Source organism: Macrosteles quadrilineatus, unplaced genomic scaffold, assembly GCF_028750875.1.
Source record: "Macrosteles quadrilineatus isolate MER2022 unplaced genomic scaffold, UCM_ALF_1.0 Scaffold_3__2_contigs__length_128488019, whole genome shotgun sequence".
In the NCBI taxonomy this organism is placed as follows: Eukaryota; Metazoa; Arthropoda; class Insecta; order Hemiptera; family Cicadellidae; genus Macrosteles; species Macrosteles quadrilineatus.
In genome coordinates, this window is record NW_026542596.1 from 44,678,157 (window position 1) to 44,706,027 (window position 27,871).

The window sequence follows — 27,871 nt, forward strand, 5'->3', positions numbered from 1 at the left end:
CACGATCCAGCGTGGTTGGGAGATAATTACAGGTAGTTAATATATACTATGAGGTTACATCCAATGCTAAGAAGATTGTAGGGTTAAGTATTTATTTTCGTTTACAAGATGTCCTCTTTTCCTTGAGACGGTGAAATCATAAAAGTCATCATATAAGTGAAATAGTAGATTTCCCATCCTTAAGGAACAGCTGAAGCCAATTTTATTGTTAGTTCTGTCCGGTTTTCTGTAGATGTCGTGTTTTGTTTAGAATTTATTTCTTATTATTTGAGTAATTTAAAACCTCGTTTAACCAAATAAAACTATCTAATCATAAACAACAACTCGTCTACTAGCTATATAACCAAAAAGTGAGACACAAATTATGATAAACTAACCCTAAAATAATATAAACAAATCTATCTATTTCTATATATTAATAGGCAAGCATGTTTCTTTAAAACCTTTTTTCTCAGCTCGTGTGCATCGTAGGGAAAATCTACGCATACCGTTGGAAAGCTATTTTCCTGTAGGTGTGCAGAATCCCTTTATAAATTTAAATAGGCTCAAAGATAAGCACAAAAAATGAGTTTAAAAATTTGAAAAAATTAACATGGATCTTATGCGTTGCTATGCTGGTTACGAAATAACAACGAAATATAAACAGAAAATCAAAACAAATGGAGGAAACTCCAATCACATGTTTTATTTACAGTGTGGGGTGAAAATAGATAAGTGAGTACATTACATATTTTTGGTCGAGTTTCGACCACTGGACGACCTCTCGTACTTATTTAATACGCAAGCAGATTTTTTGTGACAATTACTCCTCCGAAACTACTGAACCGATTGTCATGTTTTTGGTGTCATTGGAAAGAGCGTAACGTGAAGTTGTGCAGGAAACTTTCTTTTTAGGGAAATAATGAGAGAGTGAGGCCCTGGAGCCCTTAAAAGTTTCGTATTTCTCCATAAGATTAACATTGGAAACAAAAATTGTTATGAAACTCCAGCTGTTGTCAGAAATCAAAAGGGAGAAGAGCATATGTTAATTAAACAGTCAATAAGTTTGCTAATTTAACAGTTTGCTACAAATATTTGCTGACTTGGTTGAAATTCGTTTTAAAATAACGCCAGTAATATTTAGCAATTGCTCGAATTCGAGCAACAGGGACACTAGTTGTAATTAAAACACGACATATACAGAAAACCGGACGGAACTAACAATAAAACCGGCTTCAGCTGTTCCATAAGGATGGGAAATCTACTAATATAAGGGACTATGTTTTATCAATGGTCTAATTATCAGTATAGCGCTGCGGATAGTAATAGAATCGATTTTAGGTAATCTAGATTGAAAATATGTCAACAGGTGCAGATCTATTGACTGTGTTATATCGATGAGTATGAATACAGTAAGCGACGCACCTGTCAACCTGTCGCACAACACATTTAAGATATTTAAGATTACAAATGTGTTATAAGATATATAAATATAAAGATAATAAATGTGTTAGGAAATAGCTTCCCTCCTATAGGGAAATTCGTTAAAAGAGGATGTTGTTTTGTATATTTGGCTGGCAGTGATAAACTCAGATACCACTGGACCAAATGGCCACAATTGCTACATGCATGTAAAATTTCATGGTATAGGTTTTATACTTATACCCTATCAATTTAGTGATAATTTTCATGAAGATTTGTTTCTTGGTGCCATGTGGTTAACGAATTAGATTTTTGCATATATTTTAAATGCAATACACTATAAAATGCTGGTAATACATAAAGAGATCTTTATTTAAGTAATCAATAAGTACGATTGAGCTTTGCCTATATGCCTCCTGCTAAGTGTGTTGTAACTGTTTCTTATACGGTAGTAAATTTGAAAACTAAATTATTCTTTTCTCACCCCGTAACGAAACACAAGCAGAGCAACTATAAGTCGGCCGCTTAGAAAACGACCTCCTCCAGCATTTGTTTAGCATTAGCGCGCAGGTCGTTTTCTAAGCGGCCGAAGTATAGTTTGCTTTTAAAAATGTATGCTCGTAAAATTCAATCGTGAATTTTCATATTTTACAGCACTTAACTTAACCGAAGTAATAATAGACTATTGACATATATCACGGCCACCTTTAACTCCAGGCCGCGGCCTTCGAAGTGGCAACGTCGCAAGTAGTGTTGTTACAGTTGTTTTGTTTAGAGGAAGCTAAATGGTATTTGTGTATTTTTTTTTAGAATAAAAGCATAGACTAACCAACACAAGTAGACTTCTCATCCCATTGTAAATTTTGAAGCACGTTTTTCGTGTCTAGTTCATGTACGTGACACAAAGGCGCTAGTGTCGACGACACTTTGTTTCCATTATTTTAGGGTTAATTTCTTGATTTGTGCTTTACTGTTTGGTTATATAACTAGGGGACAAGTTATTGTTTATGATTAGATCGTATTATTTGGTTAAACGAGGTTTTAAATGGCTGTAATAACGGGAAACAAATTGTAAACAAAACACGACCTCTACATAAACCGTACATGAACTAACAATAAAATTGTCTTTCCCAGCTGTTCCATAAGGATGAGAAATCTACTAAGGGAGTATGTTTTATCTATGATAAAAGCTTGGTTACTTTGCTATGAAAATATTGACTCCATTATAAATGGACAGGTATAAATTTTCAATTTACATTGTTTTGGTTTTCAATTGTATATGTTTTATTTTCAATCTTTTGATAAATTTATATTCATAAATTTAAATAATACGCTAAATGAATGAGCTGGTGTCACCTGTCCGCCGTCCGCCATGTTATCTTAAGGGAGATCGGGCGCTGTACAACACTACTTGCGACGTGGCCTTGCCAATTCTACCAGGCCGCGGCCTGGATTTAAAGGTGGCCGTGTATAGAGTCTAATATAATACCGGTATTAGTAATATATATATATATATATATATTTATAGTAATAAGACCAGTGTAGGGATATGGTTCAGTGCTTATAAAAAATATTACATAGTGCTGGCATGAAATCCAATTTGAAAAGGTATATTTTTTAGTTTACATAGTATAGGAACGAATATTGCTAATAGAAGGATTACAACTTTGCCTGTCTCATGTAAGGTAAAAGTAAAGTGTAATAGCTATTTACATTACAAGTGTAGTAAGAGCGTTTTTACATCACGCAGGTGAATGTTGTGCAACGAGCGGAAGCGAGTTGCATAATTCATCTAAGTGATGTTTTACACGCTCTTGCGTAACGTGTAACGTACAAGATTTTACCTGACCCGACAATATACATGGGTTTACGTACAATATTTTTCATCACTATCCATTTCACTCATCTTCTAACAGTAACGTTCTTTTACAAACAATAGCTAGGTTAGGAAATACTTTAAAGCATAACAATAACATTCAAGCGCACAGCTGATTTCTAGCGTTGAATGTCATTGGCTCCATAGAGGTATATTTTTTAAGTTATGCACTCAATGTTATTTAAATGGGTTTCTTTACATCACCGAGTGAGTTTTTGATACTTTACATCCTTTACATCACTCGAGAAGTAAGGAAGTTGTATACATCACGCTTGGGATAGGGAGGTTTAACATGGCGGGTTAGGTAAAGTATTAAAAAGATAATTGTTATGTTTTCCAACTACAGTACCGGTACCTCTAAACTATTTTATCATGATGGCATTTTTGAGATGACATCGACGTAATCAAGTACACGATGGTGAAGTGAAAATGAAATGAAATGAAATGTCAAATGTCAAATGTCAAAAATTGAATTTTTGCTTTGTGTGTAAACGCGTATTTACGTCAATCGTTTTTAGAAACCGCTCGATGTAAACAAAAACGGTTCTAATAGGCTTTTGGTAAATGTTGAAAATAGTTGACGCATTATCCTTATTTACAATGGACCAATCTTGATTTATGACTGTGTGAAAGATTGATAAAGTATTGTAATCTCTCAGTGTAACATAACCTTAAAATAAAATGTTAGGATTAGGATAAACTAGGCCTACTAAGCTACCGCAAATAAAGTTGGTGAGGATAAACTTCTATATTCTTACACTGTATTCTGTTCTGTTCCATGCAGTCTAATTGATACCAAGTTGTATACATCATCAGTCATAGCCTATATAACACAATGCCGTCACTTTATTAAGGTCTAGGCCTAAGTTATGTCATAAGTCTTATAATAGGGCCTACAACATTTAACTTTTACATGACATAAACTTGGGTAGGCCTACTTTTGAAAGCTTGCGAGGTGCTGGAACTTGAAGAATTAGGTCCTTCTAAATTAATTCTTTTAACTCTAACGTGTGGACTGCTCAATATGTGGACTCGCTCTCTGGTGAGCGATTTGGTCTAGTGTTAAAACGCCCGCCAAATTACCAATGAATTTTTATCTAATTGATAATGCCGCATCCCCTAATTCTAGCCTGAACTAATGTGAAAACATACCAGGCTCATGCCTAGCATGCTTGGAAGAGAAAAAAAAGTGTTGGCCTATTTAAGTTAGTCATTTAACTCTGCCTACTTTAAGTATATGTTTTTGTGCATCTTATAAACCCAAAATCCTTTAATTAGTTAGGGCTTATTCCAAAACCTAAGTTTCCTCAAAGGTTTTCTGCAAACACGCAAATAGTTAATGAGCATAAAGTAGCAAACAAAGTTGCCAAGGGGCTACTTTTGTTATTTTTAGGCAGCTCCTTCCCACCATGCTTAAAATGAATGTTCTAAATTGATTAAACTTAGTAGCCTAATGTTCTTTTGTTTTTTTTTCATAAAATGGTTTAAGTTATATTACCTGTCCGTCAGTGATCCTATTGTTGTCGTCTTAGGCGACCGGTTTCAGGATTAAAATCCCATCATCAAGCTGTTAAAAAATGTCATGTCACTCAAATTGAGGTCGTCGGTAAACACAAAAACACACACATACTACAGGAAACACGAAAATACGGATTAACATTGTTACTGGCCAGTACAGGACACTACGACGCGGTACGGGTAGTTGCGTGGTCATGACTGAGGTGTCCTTGCTCCTCTCCCATTATCTATGGAATGCCGGTGGTATTTTTGTCCTATTCTAATCGCTGTGTCATAGATAATGTTGTTTTTTTTTCAGATTATGGCTTTGGAAATCTTAGTAAATAAACTTAAGAAACTTCTCCTGTTCATCTTTGGACTAGTGAAGAGATCCCTATGTTGTTTTAAAAGAAGAAGAAGATCATCATGTGACTCGATACCATTGACTGGTGTCGGAGTAGGAACTCGTTACGAAGGACAAAATGATGTGAGTATTCACACCTTCATTGCGCAAAATAGTGTGTGATTGCCAACAATACATTTTGAGCTACAGGAATTTATATAAGTGTCAATTGGGATTGCCAAACTGTTCGGAAATGTTTCCAAAACCACCAAGGACAACAGTGGCGGATCCAGAGGGGGGGCGAGGGGGGCGACCGCCCCCCCCTCGGGCATACATATACATATATTTTTTACTGCATGTAATACAGTAGTGCATACAAATTGCGTAAAATAATTTGTCACACTAACTTTGGACAAAGAAATGGTAAAAAACTGTGATTTAGGAGACTTAGTTTACACACATTTTTCGGAGGGGTACCCCCGAACCGCCCCTGACTCCCTGGTTCGCCCCCCCCTTGTGACTGCTCTAGATCCGCCACTGCAAGGACAATGGTAGGACAATGTATTCAAACCTGTTGCAAAATAAGGTTTTACTGGACTTGCTTTTGTCAGTAGCTTTTGATGGGCTTAAGACTGGACCCTTAAGTCCTTAATTGTTGAGTTTTTATCTTTTAAACCTTCAATGTTCTCACCGCAATCGGTAGATCAGGGAATCATCATGGTTCATTTATTCAGATGGGGTTTTCACAAAGTGAGCTGGTGTTATGTGTGTGTATGAATATTCTTCAATATTCCGTGATATTGTAACAAGGTATTTGTTTAGGTGTAGGAAAAAATGTTGTGTTATTGTGTAAATTTACCCACACTCATTGCATTAGAGCGATAGCTTTTAGTCATGTAGCAATGAATGTTAGAATCAGATATGTTTCTTGTGGGGAAAAAAACGTATCACTGACCTTATCCCACACGCGGCGGTAGATTTGGTAGTTTAAATAAATGTAAAAACACGCAGCGAAGCGTAAATTCCAACTACAGAGCTACAACTGGGCTCTGTTTCATAAAACCACTAGTCTAGTATTTACTAGTCCATGGACTTGTAAATACTAGTGTATTTTACAAGTCTACGTTTCAAAAACCTACTAGTTTAAAATACTAGTTACTAGTGTAGGGACTAGTATTACTAGTGGTTTTTACTAGTGTAGACAGCAATGTGTTTAATAAAGTTTTACTCTTGTAAATTACACTGGTAAATACTTGCCATTTTCTAACAACCTCTCTACACCCGTATTATTTGAAGTAGACTAGTATTTTTGGAAAGAGAGTTATTTCATTACTCACATCATTAAAAAAATGAATTATTAAGTTTTTTTTGCAAGTGCGAATTGGCTCACGTTTGCAATTTAAGATAAAAATAGATCTGTGAGTGCTAAAAATGATAATTATTAGATATAAATTACAATCAATAAATGTGGCGTAGTACAAAATGAGAGAAATAGAATTTTATAATCTATGTACAATCGCCCTATTAGAATTAGTTATAGGCCTAATTATAAGTTATCAATTTCTGTGAAATTTTAGTCTAATTTTACTTCAGTTAAATTTCATGGTTATATCAACTATTTAGCTATCACAGAGAAAAGATTTTTAAGCTTTGAGAGAAACCAAATTAAAACCGCATACCGTATTGCATACAAAGATGTAACAAATTTATCCAACATTGCAACATTAATCAGATTATTTTACACCCAAGGCTCTCGGTTTTATTTAAAGAAATTTTAATAGGAAATAATAGTAAGACAGTTTTAAAGAGGAGTTGCTTATTTTTTGAGGTGCTTATTATTTGCTTTCCTAAATAGCTTAAACACTGTGATGTACTAACAATTTTTTAGGCCTATATTTGATTTTGGACGTTGGACTGAACTGCTCATCATAAAAACATTACTTTCAATCCAATTTGGTACCTATTCTGAATTTGTTATTCAAAGTAATAAAAAAATTAGATGTTAATTAGAGCTGTTAATTATTTTAATGTAAAAACATGTAAAAGTTAAATTAATGGAACAAAAAGTAGTGAGTGTTGCAGATTTGAACCAGGGACCCGCCACATGACTAGCGAGAACTCTACCTCTGAGCTACGCCCTGCCGAAGGGACTAAGCCATGTTTTATACTTGAAAACCTACTTCTCCATTGCTTGTAACGGCGTTGCAATTATTTGTTACATCAATAAACGTTTAGGCTTATTATTCATGGTTTGTAGACTCAAAATTAGAATATCACCAAATGGTTTTCAACCCAAATATCCTTGAAACCGTAAGGGTAACGTACGTGTGTGTACGGGTAAGGGTACGTGTAAAGGTACTTGAAACCATTTCAATAAACAAAATGTCCTTAGACGATTTAATTACATTCAAAATTTGAACCTTCTTTTCTTTACTCATAGCAAGCTTAATTTTATATGTCAGAATAAAACAAAAACCATACAAATCACAGCGAATGCGGCAGCAACAGATCAATTTCCACCCAACTGTTGAGCGCCGAAACTAGGCCTGCAACCGGCTACTACAATCACCGTGTTGATTGCAGCGACGCGACGCTGCGCCGCGTCGGCGGGCTCATTGATGAACATAAATAATAGCGATTTGATAAATAATGTGTGATTGTTTTACTTATGTGTCTATATAGTTATTAATTAAAAGAAAACACTGCGTTTCTACAACTATTTACTTTTTGTATAAAATGAAAACAAAGTTAAAACCCTTTATAAAGGGTTTGAAAACCTGTGATTGAGGTTAGAAACTTGTTTTGAAAGTTTACCTTGTAGAGTTGGTCACGTGACTAGTAGTTTTGGTCACGTGACTAGTAAAATACACTAGTATTTACTAGCGGTATAAAAACGTTTATGAAACACAAATTAGTAGGACAGGTAAATACGGGACTAGTATTTACTAGACTAGTATTTTTATGAAACAGGGCCCTGGTGTCATTCTGTTTGCAAATAATCCCAGTTAAGTGGGTAGAGTAGAACAACGGTTTCTAGGATCAGGATGTAAAGAGACGTGATGGTAAGGTGGACGAATTATGGTTTGCTACACTTGTGTTTTATTAAATGGTCCCCAGCTAAAGAAAGCATATCTTTGTAACAAAGACACAAAATCTTGTTTATTCAATAATCATCACTTAACTTATTCATTTTTGCCCTAAAATACACTCTCAGTTATGGCGGTGTCATATAAATCACTGATCTAGTTGCACTCAAGCTTCTCCTCATACATTTTAGACGCTCCTCTCCCACCAGTTTTGACACACTCCTCATTAGTTGCAGACTACATCTGATATTAAATGTCATTATTTGTTCGTTTGATCTACATTGATGTGTTCTCACCTAAGAGTCCCCTAGGATCAATAAGCCAACAATCCGACCAAATAACACTTTACAGCCAGTGCCAGTAAGCTAGTGTTAGTTTAGGCTTTGCCTCCTAGATCGCACAATTTGCTGAAGCTGTCATGATACAGTTGAGTTTATGTGTAAGATTTTAAGTTAAAAAGCAAGAAGGAATTTTTCCTTACATTCCACTTACATTCTTATGTTACAAAAGCTTTTTTTAAATTATAAAACTAGCAAATGTCTCTCTATCCCCCTTTGTTTTAATAAACGTAGTAAACGTTTAGTCATCGCCATCACTTATGAACATTCAACATTTTGTAAGTCTAAAATTTTGTTTTTTTTAGAAATATGGTGAGAAATTAAATTATCTCAAAAATATTATAGTAGCCTAACATGATCTTTATTGATTCATCATTTTTTTGTATACAACTCTGATTGCAGGATGTTGAAAACTGGACATGGGAAGAGCCTCTAAAGGTTGTATCTGAACCTAATTCTGTCCAACATAAAATTGAAATGTACAGGCAACAAGCATTTCGGCAGCAGCCTGAAAAGGTTGAAGAACATGATCCAGATTTTTTTGAGGTGGGTTTTGTTTAGGTACCAGTACCATGGTATTTTTTTTTTATTACTTAGTAAAAAAGTCCTTCCAAGTCTGTTGGGAAAAACGGAGAGTGACTAGCCTACAAATGTAGGTATTTAAAGAATAATAGCTATTTTTCATAATGCAAAACTAGAAAATCACTTTATTGAAGGTGTGAAATCAGCTAGTAACGTCTTAACGATTTTATGTTTTTAAAATCAAGTAGGCCAGTCTTCAGCTATCGTACCTTAACTGTAATATGCAGCTCTCTCTGTGTAAATTGAGTTCCAGATTACCAATTGAGAAATTGTGTGCTAATTCTAAGAGCCATGACTCACATGACTGTAATGGCAAGATCTTTAAAACCAAAGGACTAAGGCATCTGTACTTGTACAGTACTTTATGATTAGGGTTTTTTGTGCATAAGCTACGTTACCTTATACCTACCTTATTTTTATACATGATCTTTGTTAACCCTAATGCCTTTGCCACAGCTCAAACTTGTCGTTTAGTGGATCAGGTTGGCTTGATCTTATTTTTACAGTTTAGTTAGTAGTTGAGTTTTTTTTATAGTTTAACTTATACGTAATTTGTTATAAATATAAAACAAACTTGGATAATTCTGACCTTGCTGCGGCCGGTTTATCTTGGATAATGGATAGGTAGGCCCAGGGCCGTCCCGGGAGTCGTGGCCATGGGACCGCCTAGGTAGCGCCATGAAAGAGGAAAAATATTCAACATTATTGGCTGAGTAGGTATATGTTGATTCTTGTACGTTGGTATCAGTATCGAGAATCGATCCTCAAAAGTCAATTTCGATACCGATACCCGAGTGGTCGTAAAATTACCACTATTGCCTTGATTGTGCAAGACCGCGGGAGACGATGATGACGTCTACACGGCCGCGCGAGTTGTTCATGATTTTGCCACGATCGTGCAAGATTACGATGCTGTTTTCGTAACCGCGTTAGACATAAAGTGAGGTTATGTGTACTGTGTATTTTTGCTTGAAGCATTGCTGGCCGCTCTCGTAATGTTGGTGTGGTAGTAAATTGTGAATTTTGAATATACATTTCGAATGGCATTCAGATAATAGGCACTTAACTGTACCTTAATTTAATATGTACCACTTGTACTAATATGTCAATCTCAATACTATATGTATAGGGTTTAAAACAAAATACTTGCAAGACGTCCGATATATTGGACGATATATGACTCAACTGCTCTTTTAAAAAGAAAAACACAAAGTGAACTTAAATTAACTTTTGACAGCACAATTTAAAAAAATCAATGAGTGGTTTAAGAGCCATGGTCTGAAATTAAATGAATGTAAAACTAATATTCTTCAATTTAAACTCAGAAACAGAGTTACAGACACCACAATCAGTAATACAAAAATTGTTATGTTTTTAGGTCTAAATTTAGACTCAAAATTAAGTTGGTCCGACCACATTCATCATCTAAATAAAAAATTAAGGTCAACAAGGTATTCACTGAGTGTTCTATCCAAGGTCACGCCTCTAGAAGTCTGATTGACAGTATATCATGCATATGTTCATTCTTTGTTGGCTTATGGCGTCACTCTATGGGGTAACTCTGCAGAGGCCAAGAAAGTGTTCACTTGCCAAAAGTCCATTCTCAGAACTATTTTTCACCAGAAGTCTAAAAAAAGCTGTAAACTTGTTTCAAAAAACATTCCATTTTAACATTACCATCTCTTTATATATTTGAAATAGCAAAGTATGTTCATGCAAATCCTTTATTTTATGAAAAATATAAAATAAGTCAAATCAAATCAAATCAAAATATCTTTATTCGTCATCTGTACATGCTTGGTACATTGAATAGTGTCAATGAATAGCCTATATTACATTTAAAATATTTGTAACATAGGCCATAAAATTAAATACCCCCGCCGCAGCAAACCTGCCGACTAAGCGAATTTCCATTTGTCTGAATTGATTTTCAGTTAAATATTTTATAACATTAGGTTTAACGAGTACCTAGGTTTGCTGCTACAAGGAAACTAATAAAGTGTGTTTTTGAGTAAAATATTGATAGCTTAGTACAAAATAAATAAATTTGCCAAGTTTGATCAAAATATATCCATAAACAAGCAAACTACAACATTTGACAATATTCTCCATAAGAATAACATGGGAATTTTAAATTTACAATTTTTTTAATTTTCTCCGTTGCTAATAATCGAACAAAAATACTTTTATATACTAAATTATTTGTTTTTTTAAGCTCTTTAAAAAGGTCTAAAGAGAAATCGGGAAATTTTGTGTTTTGAGGGTCAAAAGTGAGAAAAACCAATTTTTACCCCATAAAACCCCCCGTAAAGCCCCGTTCCCATGGTCCGATCGTGCTGGTTCGTGATCTCATTCAAGTTTATCCCACTTTACACCTTTAAACCAAATTTCATCAAAATCGGACAAAAATTACTCAAGTTATCGCGTTCATGGACGTATATATATAGATACCTATAATAATAATAGTATAATTTATTTATATATATATACATATATAAAAATTTGAACGAATGGTGTTTTTGGCCTCTGGGGACATCAAAATGAAAAAGTAAATCGGTCCCGGGTCTAGGTCTTACCGTGCCACCTACGGTAATAGCTACTTCCCTATAAGGAAATTCGCTAAAATGTAATAAAATAAAATTAATAGTACAAATTCTTACAATATCGAACAGAACTTAAGTCACAGACGGTTTTAAACATCAGCACTAAATGGACTAAATTAAATTAAACTTAAACATTATTGCCACCAGGACTGATGTAGAATGATATGATAGGTTACGTACCTTTTTTTATTCCGTCGTCAGTCCTAAAATAGTCAGAGGGTGACTAGTTTCGGATCAGAAATGACCCATTTTCAAACCCATTTTCATCAAATCGATTGGTCCAAAATCCGACAGAAGTCTTCGTTATGAGGTACAAACACATGTCGACACATAAAGTTCACACATTTACGACACAAAGCACATTTAATGAGAGTAGCCGGCTACATTTTATAAGAGACACACTGACGCAGGTAGCACGGCGGACACGACGGAACTAGCCGTTGTCGAAGCGGTGACATTGACCTTTGGGGTGGGGGTGCGTCAGCTGATAATGGTTAGCATTAGATCCATTGTTGACAATTTCGACAAAATAAAATTCAAGATTTACAGGAAGCCGACAACCACCGACCATACTATCCATGCCACTTCAAATCATCCCCAAGCCCACAAAATGGCAGCCTACAACAGTTTTGTTAACAGACTACTGAAAATCCCAATGTCCACAGAAGATTACAATAACGAATATCTTATATTGAAACATATAGCTATCAATAATGGTTACCCCAGCAATATTATTGATAAGATTATTAACAAACATAAAAACAATAATGCTAAACAAAATGAAAAATCTCGCAACTTCGTCTCTGTTGAATTCGGTGCCAGTCTACATTACACTTTAAAGAACGAACTGAAAAAACATAACATCACTTTGGCCAGTAAAACATCAAGCAAATTAGAACGTCATTTAAACCAGTCTAGCTACAAAGATAATACTGACAATCTAGACGGTACTGGTGTTTACAAGTTGACTTGTAACGACTGCCCTAAATTATACATAGGCCAATCAGGACGCTCATTCAAAACCAGGTTCAAGGAACACCTCCCTAAACCCAAATTGACACAACAGCGTTCCAAATTCGCAGAACATTTGCTAAATGCCAACCATAATATCAATAGTTGCCAAAATAATCTACACATTTTACACAAGTGCAGTAAAGGTGCCCTCATGAACGTTTTAGAGAACTACGAAATTTATAAAGCCACAAAAAAATCCCCCCAGAACGTTCTGAACGAAAAACTAAATTCCGACTCTAACATACTATTCGATAGGATAGAAATTGTCAACAATGGATCTAATGCTAACCATTATCAGCTGACGCACCCCCACCCCAAAGGTCAATGTCACCGCTTCGACAACGGCTAGTTCCGTCGTGTCCGCCGTGCTACCTGCGTCAGTGTGTCCCTTATAAAATGTAGCCGGCTACTCTCATTAAATGTGCTTTGTGTCGTAAATGTGTGAACTTTATGTGTCGACATGTGTTTGTACCTCATAACGAAGACTTCTGTCGGATTTTGGACCAATCGATTTGATGAAAATGGGTTTGAAAATGGGTCATTTCTGACCCGAAACTAGTCACCCTCTGACTATTTTAGGACTGACGACGGAATAAAAAAAGGTACGTAACCTATCATATCATTCTACATCAGTCCTGGTGGCAATAATGTTTAAATTAGACGCCAGTCAGGCTTCCATTGCCAATAAATACAAAAACATCAAATTGAAGCTAATGAATACATGTCAGAACATAAAGTTCAACAAGACCTGCATAGACTTGAACGTCATACCGAATTATGTAAAGGTTAAAATAAATAACAAAAGCTTCGCTGCCAAAAAAGCCAAATCTGTTGCTGAATTATGTTGGATTAAAAATGAAATTAAATTCCTTTACAAAAAGAAAAACATGCTAAACACTTTACTCCTGAAAAAACACATTGAACTTTTGAATACCATCCACCCAGCTCAAAGTAACAAGGTCCTTTCTATCATTGAAAATCAAGTCAGTGTAATTATTTCAAGGAAAGCTAGAATCCAGAAAAATAAACTAGATAAATTAGTACAACAACAAACCATGCCTATTGAGAAAATTATGATAGCCCACCAATTTTTTCCAAGAGTGAGAAACTGCACTAACCTAGAATTCACAGAAACTGAAATGGTTGTTCTTAAACACAATATTCAACAAGGTAATTGGAGAAAAAACCTAGTTTCCGAAATACTCGGAGCCGAAATAGCGATTAACAGTATCCAAGATGAAAATTCCAAGAACTACGTCAGGCACATTATTGACCAAAAGGTTCGTTCCATACTTAACTCTAAAATACATAAGAACAAATCTCAGAACAACGATATAAATGCTATCAAGTCCATTAAAGAAAAGTTAATAAATAGCAACAGCATTTTAACTAAATCTGACAAAGGCCAATGTATCGTCATTTTGGACAATAGTGTATACAAAGAGAAAGTTTCAGACTTTATAAAGAATAACAACATAACAGAAATCACTAATGACCCCACAGACACATTCCAGACCAGGTTAAAACATGCATTAAACAGAACTAAATCTATTTTGAACGGTGACCGTTGCAACCATCTAAAAATGATAAAACCAAAGGCTCCAGTTCTCAGAGGTCTACCTAAAATTCATAAGGAACAGATGCCTATTAGACCCTTAGTAAACTTTACCTCAGCCCCAAGTTATAAAATCGCCAAACTACTCGACAAGATACTGAGAAACCATGTTAAACTACAGAACAACTATAGCCTAAAAAATAGCCTAGACTTAGTAGAACAAATTTCCATGGTCAAAGTTGAGAATAGACACACACTAGCCTCACTAGATATAGTTAATCTATACACGAATGTCCCTATCCAGAAGACCTTAGATATCACTCGTGACAACTTGTCAAACAATTCTGAACTCAGTCCCGAAGCCATTGACGAGCTGATGACTCTATTAAGAATCACTCTAGAACAAAACTATTTTACTTTTGACGGCAAATTTTATCTACAGAATGATGGTTTAGCTATGGGCTCTCCATTATCCAGCATACTATCTGAAATATACCTAAACCATTTCAAAAACCAATTTATCTTTTCCGAGGAAAATAAATTCCGTAGTAAGATATTGTTCTACAAAAGATACGTGGACGATATAATTATTGTTTTTAAAGGCAACTCGAGACAGATACAGCTCTTGAACAACTACTTAAATAGCATATCCCCCCAATTGCAGTTTACCTCAGAAATCGAACAAAACCAATCTCTAAACTACCTAGATCTTACGTTAACTAAGGAAAACGACAAAATAAAATTCAAGATTTACAGGAAGCCGACAACCACCGACCATACTATCCATGCCACTTCAAATCATCCCCAAGCCCACAAAATGGCAGCCTACAACAGTTTTGTTAACAGACTACTGAAAATCCCAATGTCCACAGAAGATTACAATAACGAATATCTTATATTGAAACATATAGCTATCAATAATGGTTACCCCAGCAATATTATTGATAAGATTATTAACAAACATAAAAACAATAATGCTAAACAAAATGAAAAATCTCGCAACTTCGTCTCTGTTGAATTTGGTGCCAGTCTACATTACACTTTAAAGAACGAACTGAAAAAACATAACATCACTTTGGCCAGTAAAACATCAAGCAAATTAGAACGTCATTTAAACCAGTCTAGCTACAAAGATAATACTGACAATCTAGACGGTACTGGTGTTTACAAGTTGACTTGTAACGACTGCCCTAAATTATACATAGGCCAATCAGGACGCTCATTCAAAACCAGGTTCAAGGAACACCTCCCTAAACCAAAATTGACACAACAGCGTTCCAAATTCGCAGAACATTTGCTAAATGCCAACCATAATATCAATAGTTGCCAAAATAATCTACACATTTTACACAAGTGCAGTAAAGGTGCCCTCATGAACGTTTTAGAGAACTACGAAATTTATAAAGCCACAAAAAAATCCCCCCAGAACGTTCTGAACGAAAAACTAAATTCCGACTCTAACATACTATTCGATAGGATAGAAATTGTCAACAATGGATCTAATGCTAACCATTACCAGCTGACGCACCCCCACCCCAAAGGTCAATGTCACCGCTTCGACAACGGCTAGTTCCGTCGTGTCCGCCGTGCTACCTGCGTCAGTGTGTCCCTTATAAAATGTAGCCGGCTACTCTCATTAAATGTGCTTTGTGTCGTAAATGTGTGAACTTTATGTGTCGACATGTGTTTGTACCTCATAACGAAGACTTCTGTCGGATTTTGGACCAATCGATTTGATGAAAATGGGTTTGAAAATGGGTCATTTCTGACCCGAAACTAGTCACCCTCTGACTATTTTAGGACTGACGACGGAATAAAAAAAGGTACGTAACCTATCATAAATTAAACTAACTAACTAACTCTATAAAAATTCTCTAGTGAGTAAATAGCCCTTTCAGTCAAGAAACTTTTTAATGCACGTTTGAATGAATTTAAATTGTTGTTATTTTTAATATAACTTGGTATGTATTTCAAAAATTTGGATCCATTATAGGTTGTTTTCTTTTCAAAAAATTGTAATCAATGTTGATCAGTCTGGATTTTATTCCCACTTCTTGTATTGTAAGAGTGTGTTTGATTGTTTAAAGTAACTTTTTCAGGATTGGATTTTACGTAGATGATTGAATCATAAATGTACTGTCCATAAACTGTTAAAATTTTTAGGCCTTTAAAGTGTTCTACAACAGATTCATCTTTTTGCAATTTCAACATCTTTCTGATAGCTTTTTTTGGCTTCTTAAAATCATATCTAAAGAAGTTATGTTCGCAGAACCATAGATGCATAAACCGAATGATATGTGTGAATGGATGAATGAAAAATAAATTACCCTTAAAGTTTCAGTATTACAAAGGCCTGACATTTTTGAAAGAGCATGTATCCCTGAATTGATTTTGGAAAGTACTCCTTTTATGTGATCATCCCAACTCAGGGTTTCATCAATCTTCAATCCAAGAAAATTTGTAGTATTTTTTCTTTCTAAAATTTGACCCTCAAAAACCAACTGTGGGTAATGTTTGAATTTATTTTGAGGTGTTCTAAAATATACAAAATTTGTTTTATTTATGTTCAATTTAAGGCTTACTCATCATGTTTAGTTATCAAACGAGAAATAATAACAAAACTTTTCAATTCCCCAAACATTCGCACACAAAATTTGAAACTGGGCCTCTTTACATGGGATTAAAAATCTACAATCATTTACCTAATTCATACAGAACTTTATCAAAATCAAATTTTACTTATAAGCTGAAAGAGACTTTGAGCCAGAAAGCGTATTACAAAATTCAGACGTTTTTTAAAGATAAATTTTAATAGTTTTTACTCTTGTTACAGTATAATTAGATTATTAAATATAAATTGACCATGTACCAGCTTGGGAATTACTTTTGTAATTATTGTATCAGGCGTCATGTACAATAAAGCTTTGTCTGTTGTCTATTGTCTATATTGGACGTTGGGTCTGTTGACGCAGTAACCTCTAATACCCCTTTTTTTTGGGGGGGGGGGCACAGTTATAAATCACTAGGTTAGGCAGCCTACTCTAGTGTATATATATAATTTATTTATTTTTATCATTCCAGATTCTCACGACTTTGAATTTTTTAAACCTCGAGAGTCAACTATGCTTCCAAAAAATCTATTATATTTATTTAGATATTTAATTTAACATTTCTTTGTGTAAGATATCTAGGTCTCTGTGACAAAACCGGTATGAACAACAAACTAAAGTCCTTAAGTACTGCAACTCTTTCGCACAATGAATCTATCCCACTATTTGCTTATAAACACTGTAATGTTTTCAGGATATGACTCCGCGAATTACAAGGCAAAAGAAGGTACATGTAAGATCAAATGGTTGTGAGCAAGATGTTGGTCTTTCTTCACGTTTGACATTTTCTCCTGAATCTTTACCTTCTGTGAGTAATACTTGGTTTTTAAATGTATTAATAATTATTCACCCATCAACATTTATTAACTATGTTGGTGTTTAATTTGTGTGTCCTTACTAGAAAAAGAAAATATCTAAATTACTAAACATCATAAATCTGATGATTTGTCTGTCCATCATTAGTGGGGAAAAAAAGTAATGAGATATTTTAAATATGACTCTGAGAAGTAAATATTAGCAGTGTTGGGAAGTAGCGCGCTACTTTTATTGTAGCGTTAGGTAGCTACGCTACTTTTAAAATTTTGTAGCTTTAGCTGTAGCTAGCTACATTTTTAAAGTAGTTGTAGGTAGCGGAATTTTAGCTACTTTTCTCGCTACATTAACATTGATTGAGTGATTTTTATCATAACCTTACATGAAACAACATCTTTCAAACTGAGATTTCCAAGAAAGTTAGGCCTACTTTCTTGGCTTCATACAGCTGGTCGCAGTCGTTTCATTACCTATTACAACGTTGCGTGGACATGGAGGCTATTATCTGAGTGTTATTGATTACTGTCAGATAAAAAACAATCGCTAGATGCAGACGGCGTTTAAACGTTACCGGTGACAAGAGAAGCTATTGAATGTTTGCAAGTGATTGACAGGGAAATTATACAGTTATCAATTTAGTTTCTTTATTAATCAATAGTTTGAACTTTGGTTTTAATGGAAACCATCCCTAAACCGTAAAATAATCAGAAAGCTCTATCAACCTTTGCTTTCGCTGTAGATTGTAGTTCATGATCACAAGCCCTTCCTTGGTTGCATTACAAAGATTTTTCAAAGGTTTACTAAATTAACGAAGAGGAAATTACCTGATGAGATTTAAGATATGCCTAGACCACATAACAATTATAACAAAAAATCTCCATACAACATGAAACTTACATTGAAAAAAATAGCATAGTTTGCTCCTGCTAACAGCTCTTGTCAAGGACTATTCCTAGGCTATTGGATTGCTATTGGATGCTATTGGATTAAAATGAATACCAAGATAAATTAATAAGAAAGGAATATATCTGTTTAGTCCTTGTAAGAAGAAGCCTACTATAGCCAACCTTTTACAAAGCCACGTAGGCCTAAATGTTATTTTTACTTGACAATTTTTCAACATGTTTAAATTAAAAAGCCGATTTCAGGATAAGTTTTGCTGAACACTGTTTTCTGCACCAACGTTTGTTGAACCACAATTTCACCTATGCATAATGACAAAGGACGATTTCTTGACATTGAAAAGTGTTATTCATAGAACAAGTAACATATCACTATGGTTAAAAGTTAAAGCAATATAGTTTTTAACACTAAAAATAAAGATAGGCAATTAACTCCAATTTCAGTAGGCTAGGCTCTGTAACACAAAAAAGTATTTTTAAATAATCGTTTTACAGTTTTATTGTTTTTAATAGTTGATAAAAGACAACCGACTTCAAATGCTCTAAAAAGAATGAAATAATTTCAATAAAGTAAATTTTTGTATTAGTCAAGCTTACATATTTTAAGGCAGCGCTGCTCTATGATGATTTTTGATACACAATTTAAAGAGGATGTCCACATTGCAGATGACTCTCTATAACTAAAGGTGATTATAATCTTATAGTGGTATTAACGAGTATTTTTAAAAAGATTATATTGTATTTACATATTTCTAACTTGGAAAAGTAACGTTTTAATTTTAAACTAGCTTCTTTTCCCTATCATAATATCTAACAAAAAACCACTAAGTGGTAACACTTTCCCCGCCAAGTCAGCAATCCAAAAAAGATAATAAATCATTACTTTTTCCGCCAAGAAATACAATGTAATGTATGTAAGTTTGGCAACTTGGCGGCAGACTTTTGCTTGGTTTTTTTTTCATTTAAGTTACGTTCGTGGATAATTTCACAAATCAACTTCTCTAATTAATTAGTCCAACTAAGTATAATAATTTTGAGGTAATCAGTAAATATAAAACCATCACTATTATGATTTTATGAAATGTGGCACAAATAAGGTAAAATTTTGTAAAATAAGCTCTCACCTAGCAATGTAATGGGAGAGATACTTGCTCAATGAAACTAGTTTTATGGTATTTTTTAAAGTGATCGAGCAAAAGTCTGCCGCCAAGTTGCCAAACTTACATACATTACATTGTATTTCTTGGCGGAAAAAGTAATGATTTATTATCTTTTTTGGATTGCTGACTTGGCGGGGAAAGTGTTACCACTTAGTGGTTTTTTGTTAGATTGTATTTATTTTTGTTGAAAAGTAACAGTTAAATAAAAGTCCTCTTTTCTCTGATATATAGACCATGGCACAACTACATCTCATTTAATTTCAATAATATTATTTGTGTAGAATAAATTCTACATTTTTGGTCTAATCTGCTTTAAACCGATTAAAAACTTTTTGACACACGTACCAAAAATTACTAATTAACAAACCCCTGAGCTTAAACTCAGTTTCAAATTTCATCAATGGTCATCTTGAACAACATAAAATGCGTTGGTGTTACATAAGTGTTCTGATAATTAAACCCGTATATCTAAAGACTAGTGTAAATTGAGCCCTTATTAGAGAAGTAAAAATGTAATCAAACAGATTAGGTTTGTTAGCATAAGGCAAAACAAATATTGAAAAACTCATTTATCCTAAATTTACATATCACTTTTTAATTGCTTGTTTAACATACGTAGAGCGATTTTCCCGATTGTTTTATTTGTTTTAGTGTATCATAACATAAAACAAACCTTAGTACTAGTACTAAGTTTCAAGTTCCTAGGTTTCTTATGTTTTGATAAGTAGTATTAAACTATTAAAAATAACGAGCTGCTGTACCAGTGTACCATCGGTACACTGCATTTTTCAATGGAAAGTATCGGGAAATATCACTGCTCTAAGTAATTTTATATAGTAAGTAGTAAATAAAAAACACTCGATATACCTAAAAAAAACTTTATAAAAGTTTTAAAATAATTTTTCAGCTGTTCCTATGAATTTCTCTAACAAACATTTAAATTAATTGAGATTTAATCGCAGCTGGTCCTTCTTTTGTTTTGTTTTAATCCCATGTTATTTAAATGGGCCAAAATCATACTTTGAGGGCTTGCCAATGGTTTATGGGTCAACGCACCGACTTGAGACCCTCAAAAGGCACATCTACACGTTAAGGGCTTTCAAACAACATAAAAAACATTAAAATTGAGCCAGTGGTTTGGGCTGTAGGTCCGTCAACATTCAAGGAGAAGGAGGAGAAGGAGGAGGAGAAGGAGAACACGGAAAATTTGTGAATTTTAAAACTAGTTTTTCTTGGCTCAAACACAACCATTTTTTAAATTCTTTTTTTTATTTGGTTGAGAATGAGTGCCCCTACCCAGTAGATGAATAATTATTTTAATAGCTTTTGTTTCTTCAGAACTATAGACGAGTAAAAAGCCACTTTGTCACGTCATGTATATATACACTGCAGCAGCTGTGTACCGCTGGGGGACTTGGCGGGGCAGAACGCTGCCGCGTTCCTTAATCAAAATAAATAATTTTCCTATTCATTTAGAACATTTGTGTTTGTGTTATTTTCACTATGCAATCATCCTGAAGTAAACATAAAATACAAGAAAATACTTCCTTTGATATATAAACAAAACAGTTCAATATGTTTTTTTTATATATTTATGTTATCCAGCGATAATTTATTGATTTTCAAAATACACTCTCAATATCTTTTATTTTATTCATATTTTTGCAGTTAGAGCCGCGCTGACTTGAAATACGTGAGCTTGACTAATACAAAAGTTTACTTTATTGAAATTATTTCATTCTTTTTAGAGCATTTGAAGTCGGTTGTATTTTTTACGAAAATAAATTATTTCATGATTTTTTGTGACTGTATAATTTGTTATATATTAGTTACTTAAAGTTTTTGATAAGCAAAACTGTTTGAAACAATCAAAAGTGCCACAGAACAACTATTTACAATTATTTTTAAACTGCTTGAGTCACCTGTTCAGGTGACATAATCAATGGGTATTAAAAATTAACATTTTTGGATAAAAAAAACAAAAAAACAAACAGAGTTGTACATTACATTAGGCCTAATGAAAAACTCAATGTCTTTCCTAGAGACATTGAAATGCCAGACATCATAGTTTCCAGCAATTGGTGTACTTCTACATCATAAAACGCAATACAGTAAGGTCCCAAGCCTTTTGTAACAATAAGAAAGTTATTCCTCAGCCATCAGCACTAAAAAATCTCTTAAAAGTAGAAGATTGGTTGTTATCACGTACAGTATATTACCTTTGAAAAATACGTATATGATTGGTTCAGCTAAAAGTGGTTTAAGGGGTAGGTGGTTTTGTTTGCTCAAGATGTAGTCGAAATTGCAAATCAGCTTCCCATTTCCAAAGCAGGCATAATATTATTGACAGTGAAGAATATTAATAAACATTCCACATCTTCAAATGCATGTTTAGTAATTAAAATATTTAACACTTTTAAGACGATTGACGATTATGCAATCTCACACCTCTTATTGCGTTTAAGGAATAATTGCATCTAATTTATATTTGGACCTCTTTTACGAATGCTTTGGTTTTCACAATACACCTTAAATTGTCAATATCATACAGCTATTCACTATGTTTTATAAGTCAGAACATTCATTACTCAAAACAGAATCATACACAAATCAGGTCAAATGTTGAAATAGACTACCTTTTTTCAAAACAAAATGGATTTTTTCAATGTAACTTATTTAGGCTCCATGGCAAGAAATAGTTTATTAATCAATATGAAGCAACTGTTTCATGAAGAAACTGTAGCTTCATTTAAATGGTTTTAACTAACAGCTGTAGGAATGTTATTATTATTTATTGCCTTCTCTGCAAAAATATAAACAAAATATATGTTGAATATTTGAGGTTTTCAGCATTTTTCACCAAACAAATATTTTTCTTAAACATAATGCTATATATGGTACCGAATAGAAACTCTTCTGGTTATTTTGGTGGTGGAACCACGTTGATCGGTAAAAGAATCACAGATAAATTGGTGAATATACATAGAAAAAAAAAACATCGCCACAGACAAATTGAGAACCTCCTCCTTTTGTTGGTAGTGGGGAAGTCGGTAAAAAAATAATGCAATATTTAAAAATAAGTACTAAATATGATGGAACACCCAACTAACTTATTTTGGTTGCGTTGTTGTAATGTTAGGTTTATGTAGTTGCTAAAATTGTTAAAATTGCTAAAAAGTAGCTAAAATTGTAGCTAGCTACATTTCATTGTAGCTGTATAGTTGTAGTTAGCTACTTTTTCGGAACTGTAGCTGTAGCTAAGCTACTTTTTTGGAAATGTAGCAGTAGTTGTAGCTAGCTACATTTTAAAAGTAGCTTCCCCAACACTGAATATTAGCTGGTCTCCATTATTACTCACCTCAGCAATAAACAACTGTCTTTTGGTCATGTAACAATCTAAAAGGTCTAAAGCTAGTTAACGAAGCAACAATGTTTAATTTTGTGGTATTATAACAGCATTATGGATAGTCGGGTAACGTGGCCTAACACAAAAAATTTTAATTATCAATTCTAATATTGATATTAATTTACATTTCTGGTTTTAGAGAATTTCCTTACAGGGAAGTAGCTACTACCATTCATAGGTGGCACGGTAAGACCTAGGCCTGGGACTGATTAACTTTTCATTTTGATGTCCCCAGAGGCCAAAAAAAAAAACAGTGAAAGGAAACAGAGATGTTCACATAACAACAGCTAAAGACTTTTATCAGCATGTACATAAAAATGTATCAGGAATTGCCAGCTTTTATGTAGACATGGGTACTGTAGCCAATAATGAACCGTATCTCAATGCATTTTGGAACAGCGTCGACAAGATTCCTGGCATTCGAGCGTGCCACTTCTTCAAAGTGTACGATTCCAAAAACATTCTAATTGGTAAGACATCTAGGTCCTTAATGGAGAAAATACCAATCTGCAAAGACATTGAATCAAGTGAAGAAGATTTCGAGGAAGATTTGATAACTCCTAGCATGAAGACACGTCTCCACTATGATGATGTTTATTCAGAAGACGAGCCTGAAACTGAGGACATTCTACCAAGTGAGCCTGTTGATGTCAGTGACATTTATTCGGGCTTATTTGTTCTAGTTAACGTTCCCAGTCAACAATCTCGTGGTCAGAAGGTGAAAGAGGGCAAAATTTATCGGTACGCGGCAATTTGCCAGGGTGGGGTTGATAATGAAGGGTTTGTTTCGGTTATGTTTTTGAAGGGACAAGGTTGTCAAAAACTGTTTTCATTGCTAACAATAATGATATTACTGATGTTAAATTTAGTAATATTGTTGGCAAATTACAACAACCTGATGTGAAGCCTAAAGGTCTTTTTACAATTCTCTATGAGTTTCCATTAGCAGTTGACGTTTGTGAAAAATAAAGGGCTTACCGTATTCAAAACTGTTCATTATAGTTTTATATGACTTTACAACAATACAACCAGTTAAGTTTAATCATTTTGTTGGCAAATTATAACAACCTAAAGTGAAGCCCAGAGGACTTTAATCAATTCAGTATGAGTTTCCACTAGAAGTTACCTTTGTGTAAAATGAAGGGACAAGAGTCCTAAATGTTGATTTCTAGTTTTATATTACTTATTACTATAAAATAAAAGTTTTTGTTGCTTATTGTGATTAAATAAAGCTTAATTTTACTTCTTGTTGTAATTTTTCACAAATTATTGTGTAATACATGTCAAAAAGTCATATTTTTAGCAACTCCGTAACACCCGTTACATTTTCATGTAACACCCGTTACGCATGATTTCATTGTTAAATAACAAAATATAAATACTTACAATAATTTAGATTACAGTTTTACCATATACAATTAATGAGGAATAACTAAAAAAATAATCATAATTTTACAGTTGTAAAATTCACAGGTTTTTAAGAACATTTACATGAAGTCTAACTTCACTGTCCATTTTCAGTAACACCCGTTACGCCCCTTTTTTCCCATATTTAAGGCTATCCAACAAGTAAAAACAAATGTTACCTGTTAAATATAATGAACATTGATGAGATCTTTTTAGAGTCAGTTTCATATTTCAGATTAAACAGTTCCTTTTATATGTAAATTAAATCTAAAGTGTCCAAAGTGTAACACCCGTTACAATGGAATCCCTGAGTTAACTTTCCATTTTGATGTCCCCAGAGGCCAAAAACGCCAACTGTTAAAAATATTAATATAATTATAGATTTATGGATTAGTCCGTAAACGTGATAACTTGAGTATTTTTTTCAGATTTTTATAAAATTTGGTTTAGAACTGTAAATTTAAAATTCCCATGTTATTCTAAATGGAGAATATTGTTGTTTGCTTGTTTATGGATATATTTTGATTTGATCAAAATTGACAAATTTATTTATTTTATCCTAAACTATTAATATTTTACTAAAAAAAAAAAAAAAAAAAAAAAAATAGCATCCCTGTAGAAGCAAACCTAGGTACTTGTTAAACCTAATGTTATTTAAATATATTTAATTTAAAATCAATTCAGGCAAATGGAAATTTGCTTAGTCTGCAGGTTTGCTGCGGCAGGAATATTTTACTGTATAAACATGTCCACTCTAAAAAGACATAACAAATAACTTCTTGTTGCAGATGTTATGTTTTCATTCCAAATAATGGTGAGGATATTTCTCTGCTGCCTGTCTGTGAATGTAAACAACAATGTCAGAAATATTCGCAACCCGTCTTTACTTATATAACACATTCTGTAACCAAGAATAAAAACTTTTTTGTTGGACACAATTTCATTTAAAATAAACACCATATGGACATGGTGAATTTGGACAAGGTTTATGTTTTAGAAACAGGTTTTTAACTTCAAATATTTACATGCGCAGGAAGCATTACATAGTCTTGTGACAAGGTAACAGCGCTTATGCAGAGCGTGATGGCAGCACCATGGAAGCGCGATGAAGTAGGTTATTTTATTTTATGAACACCAACCAATCTGTCTGCAGAATAAATATCGGTCATTTCCGTTGGCTCTCTCAAATGGTCCTGAGCAATATCTTAGAAATTTGACCTCTTGCAACGCTCTTCCGACTATTGAGGACAACAATGCTTTTAGGATTGGACTATTTACTGTAGAAGAGGTGTATGCAGCCATCAACAGTCTTAACAATAGCTCTTGTTTAGATATTTACGGAATTAATGTCCCCATCTTGAAGTTAGCTTCTAGTTACATAAGTGAAGTTTTGACTTACCTATTTAATCTTTGTATAACACAAGGCTGCTACCCAAACAAGTTCAAGATTTCTAAGGTTATACCAGTCCATAAAAAAGGGCCTAAAAATGTCATTGCTAACTATAGGCCTATATCTATTATCCCTGCAGTGTCGAAGGTCTTGGAACATCTCGTACATCGTAGATTTTCTCAGTATCTTGAGGATAGTAACCTTTTAGCAAGTAGTCAGTTTGGCTTTAGGCCCAAACACAGCACTGTCCAAGCAACCCAGGCACTGATATCAAATTGCTTTCAAAGTTTAGAGGCCAAAAGTGGTATAGTGTTCAGATCGTACGACATGTCTAAGGCCTTTGACACAGTGGCTCATGATCTCCTTGTGAATAAGCTTTCTTGCTATAACCTTGATGATGTTTTGGTTAGGTTTTTTCAATCTTATCTTAGTGACAGATGGCAAAAAGTCTATCTAAATGGCACTTATTCTAGTCCTGTTCGAGTGCCCCACGGAGTGCCCCAAGGCTCTATATTGGGCCCTACCCTGTTTATACTGTATATAAATGACTTACCTTGTAATATTAATGACTTATCTGTAAAAAGCTTTCTTTTTGCTGATGACTTGGCCTTGTGTGTACGGGGTAACTCTTTGAATGATGTTACACACACATTGGACACAAAATCTGCTGTTATTAACGACTGGTGTAATGCAAACAAGTTATGTCTTAATGCTGATAAGACTCAGGACCTGACTATTAGTCTAAGCAGTAATGGTAATGATGTAAACACTCTGAAGTTTTTGGGTTTTCATTTGCAGTCAAACTTGAAGTGGTTTTCACATGTAGATTTTGTAGCATCTAAAATTGTAAAAGGCATATTTATGATAAGAGCACTTAGGTCCACTTTTTCAGATGATGTCCTTATTTGTATATATTATGGCCACATTCATAGCTATTTGTCCTATGGTACCTCACTGTGGGCCAACAGTTTTTATGCTAACAGGCTGCTTTTTAATTTACAAAAGAAGGCGGTGAGGTTAATTTGTAGTGTGAATAGAAGAACACATTGTAAGCCCCTTTTCGTGAGTCTTAACATTCTCTCATTTCCATCCTTGTATGTTTTGGCAAGTTTGTTGTATGTAAAAGAAAACATTTCTCACTTTGAAAAGATATCTGATGTTCACAACTATTGTACTAGATCTAAAGATAATCTGTCTACACTAAGGCATAAGTATACAGCCACTCAAAATAGTTTTGAGTACCAAGGTGTTAAAATGTACAATTTCTTGCCTGCATCCATCAAAAACCTGTGTGTTTCAAAATTTAAACATGTTTTAAAAACTACTCTAACCCAGGCTTGCCTGTATAAACATGAAGAGTACTTTGGTTTAGAGTTTTAGTTTTAGTTGCCATCTTGATTGTTTTCTTTTTCTTTTGACGATTGTCATGAACTTTGTACTCAGTTTTAACGACAATAAAGCATTTCATTTCATTTCATTTCATTTCATTTCATTTCATTTCATTTCATTTCATTTCATTTCATTTCTAGCCTAAGGGTTTTAAATAAGTTGATCCTCATCACAAGTGCAGTAACCTTAACTATGTTCCTTTGAACGTAGGTTGGACCTGAACTTGGCTCTTGGGAGGAGAATGAAGGCCAAGGCAACAGCTGGGAGGAAGCAGAGTCTTGGGATGCAGCTCAGTTGGTCCGAGAGAAAAGGAGAGCGGAGAGAGAAAAAATGGCTGCCATGAAAAGAGACCATGGTAGAAGTACCCTGGGGTCGAAAGTCAGTTGACTTGCTTACCATTTTAACTGTATAATATTTATTTCTACAATGGATCATATATGTTTTATACCAGGGTTTAAGTTAGTATGTGAAAATAAATAATGCTTGTATTCTGTTTCAAA

At 34.0% G+C, this 27,871-nt stretch overlaps 1 protein-coding gene across 2 annotated transcripts; it reads left to right on the forward strand.

Annotated features, from left to right (window-relative positions):
- The first annotated feature begins 3,562 nt into the window (after nucleotides 1–3,562).
- LOC128991095 (receptor-binding cancer antigen expressed on SiSo cells) lies at nucleotides 3,563–27,871 on the forward strand. 2 transcript variants are annotated; one of them, XM_054413824.1, is made up of 5 exons: nucleotides 3,563–3,581; nucleotides 5,094–5,261; nucleotides 8,944–9,087; nucleotides 17,599–17,712; nucleotides 27,582–27,871. In XM_054413824.1, the coding sequence occupies exons 2-5, from the start codon at nucleotides 5,097–5,099 to the stop codon at nucleotides 27,756–27,758; spliced, it is 600 nt and encodes a 199-aa protein (XP_054269799.1). In that variant the 5' UTR covers nucleotides 3,563–3,581; nucleotides 5,094–5,096; the 3' UTR covers nucleotides 27,759–27,871. The 2 variants fall into 2 exon arrangements, with proteins under 2 accessions (XP_054269799.1, XP_054269797.1); XM_054413822.1 differs by lacking the exon at nucleotides 3,563–3,581 and adding an exon at nucleotides 3,772–4,009.

Coding starts and splice junctions, on each gene's coding strand:
- LOC128991095 (XM_054413824.1), top strand. CDS start 5,097: ATGGCTTTGGAAATCTTAGTAAATAAACTTAAGAAACTTCTCCTGTTC. Junction 5,262..8,943: donor GTTACGAAGGACAAAATGAT/GTGAGTATTCAC, acceptor CTCTGATTGCAG/GATGTTGAAAACTGGACATG. Junction 9,088..17,598: donor ATGATCCAGATTTTTTTGAG/GTGGGTTTTGTT, acceptor TAATGTTTTCAG/GATATGACTCCGCGAATTAC.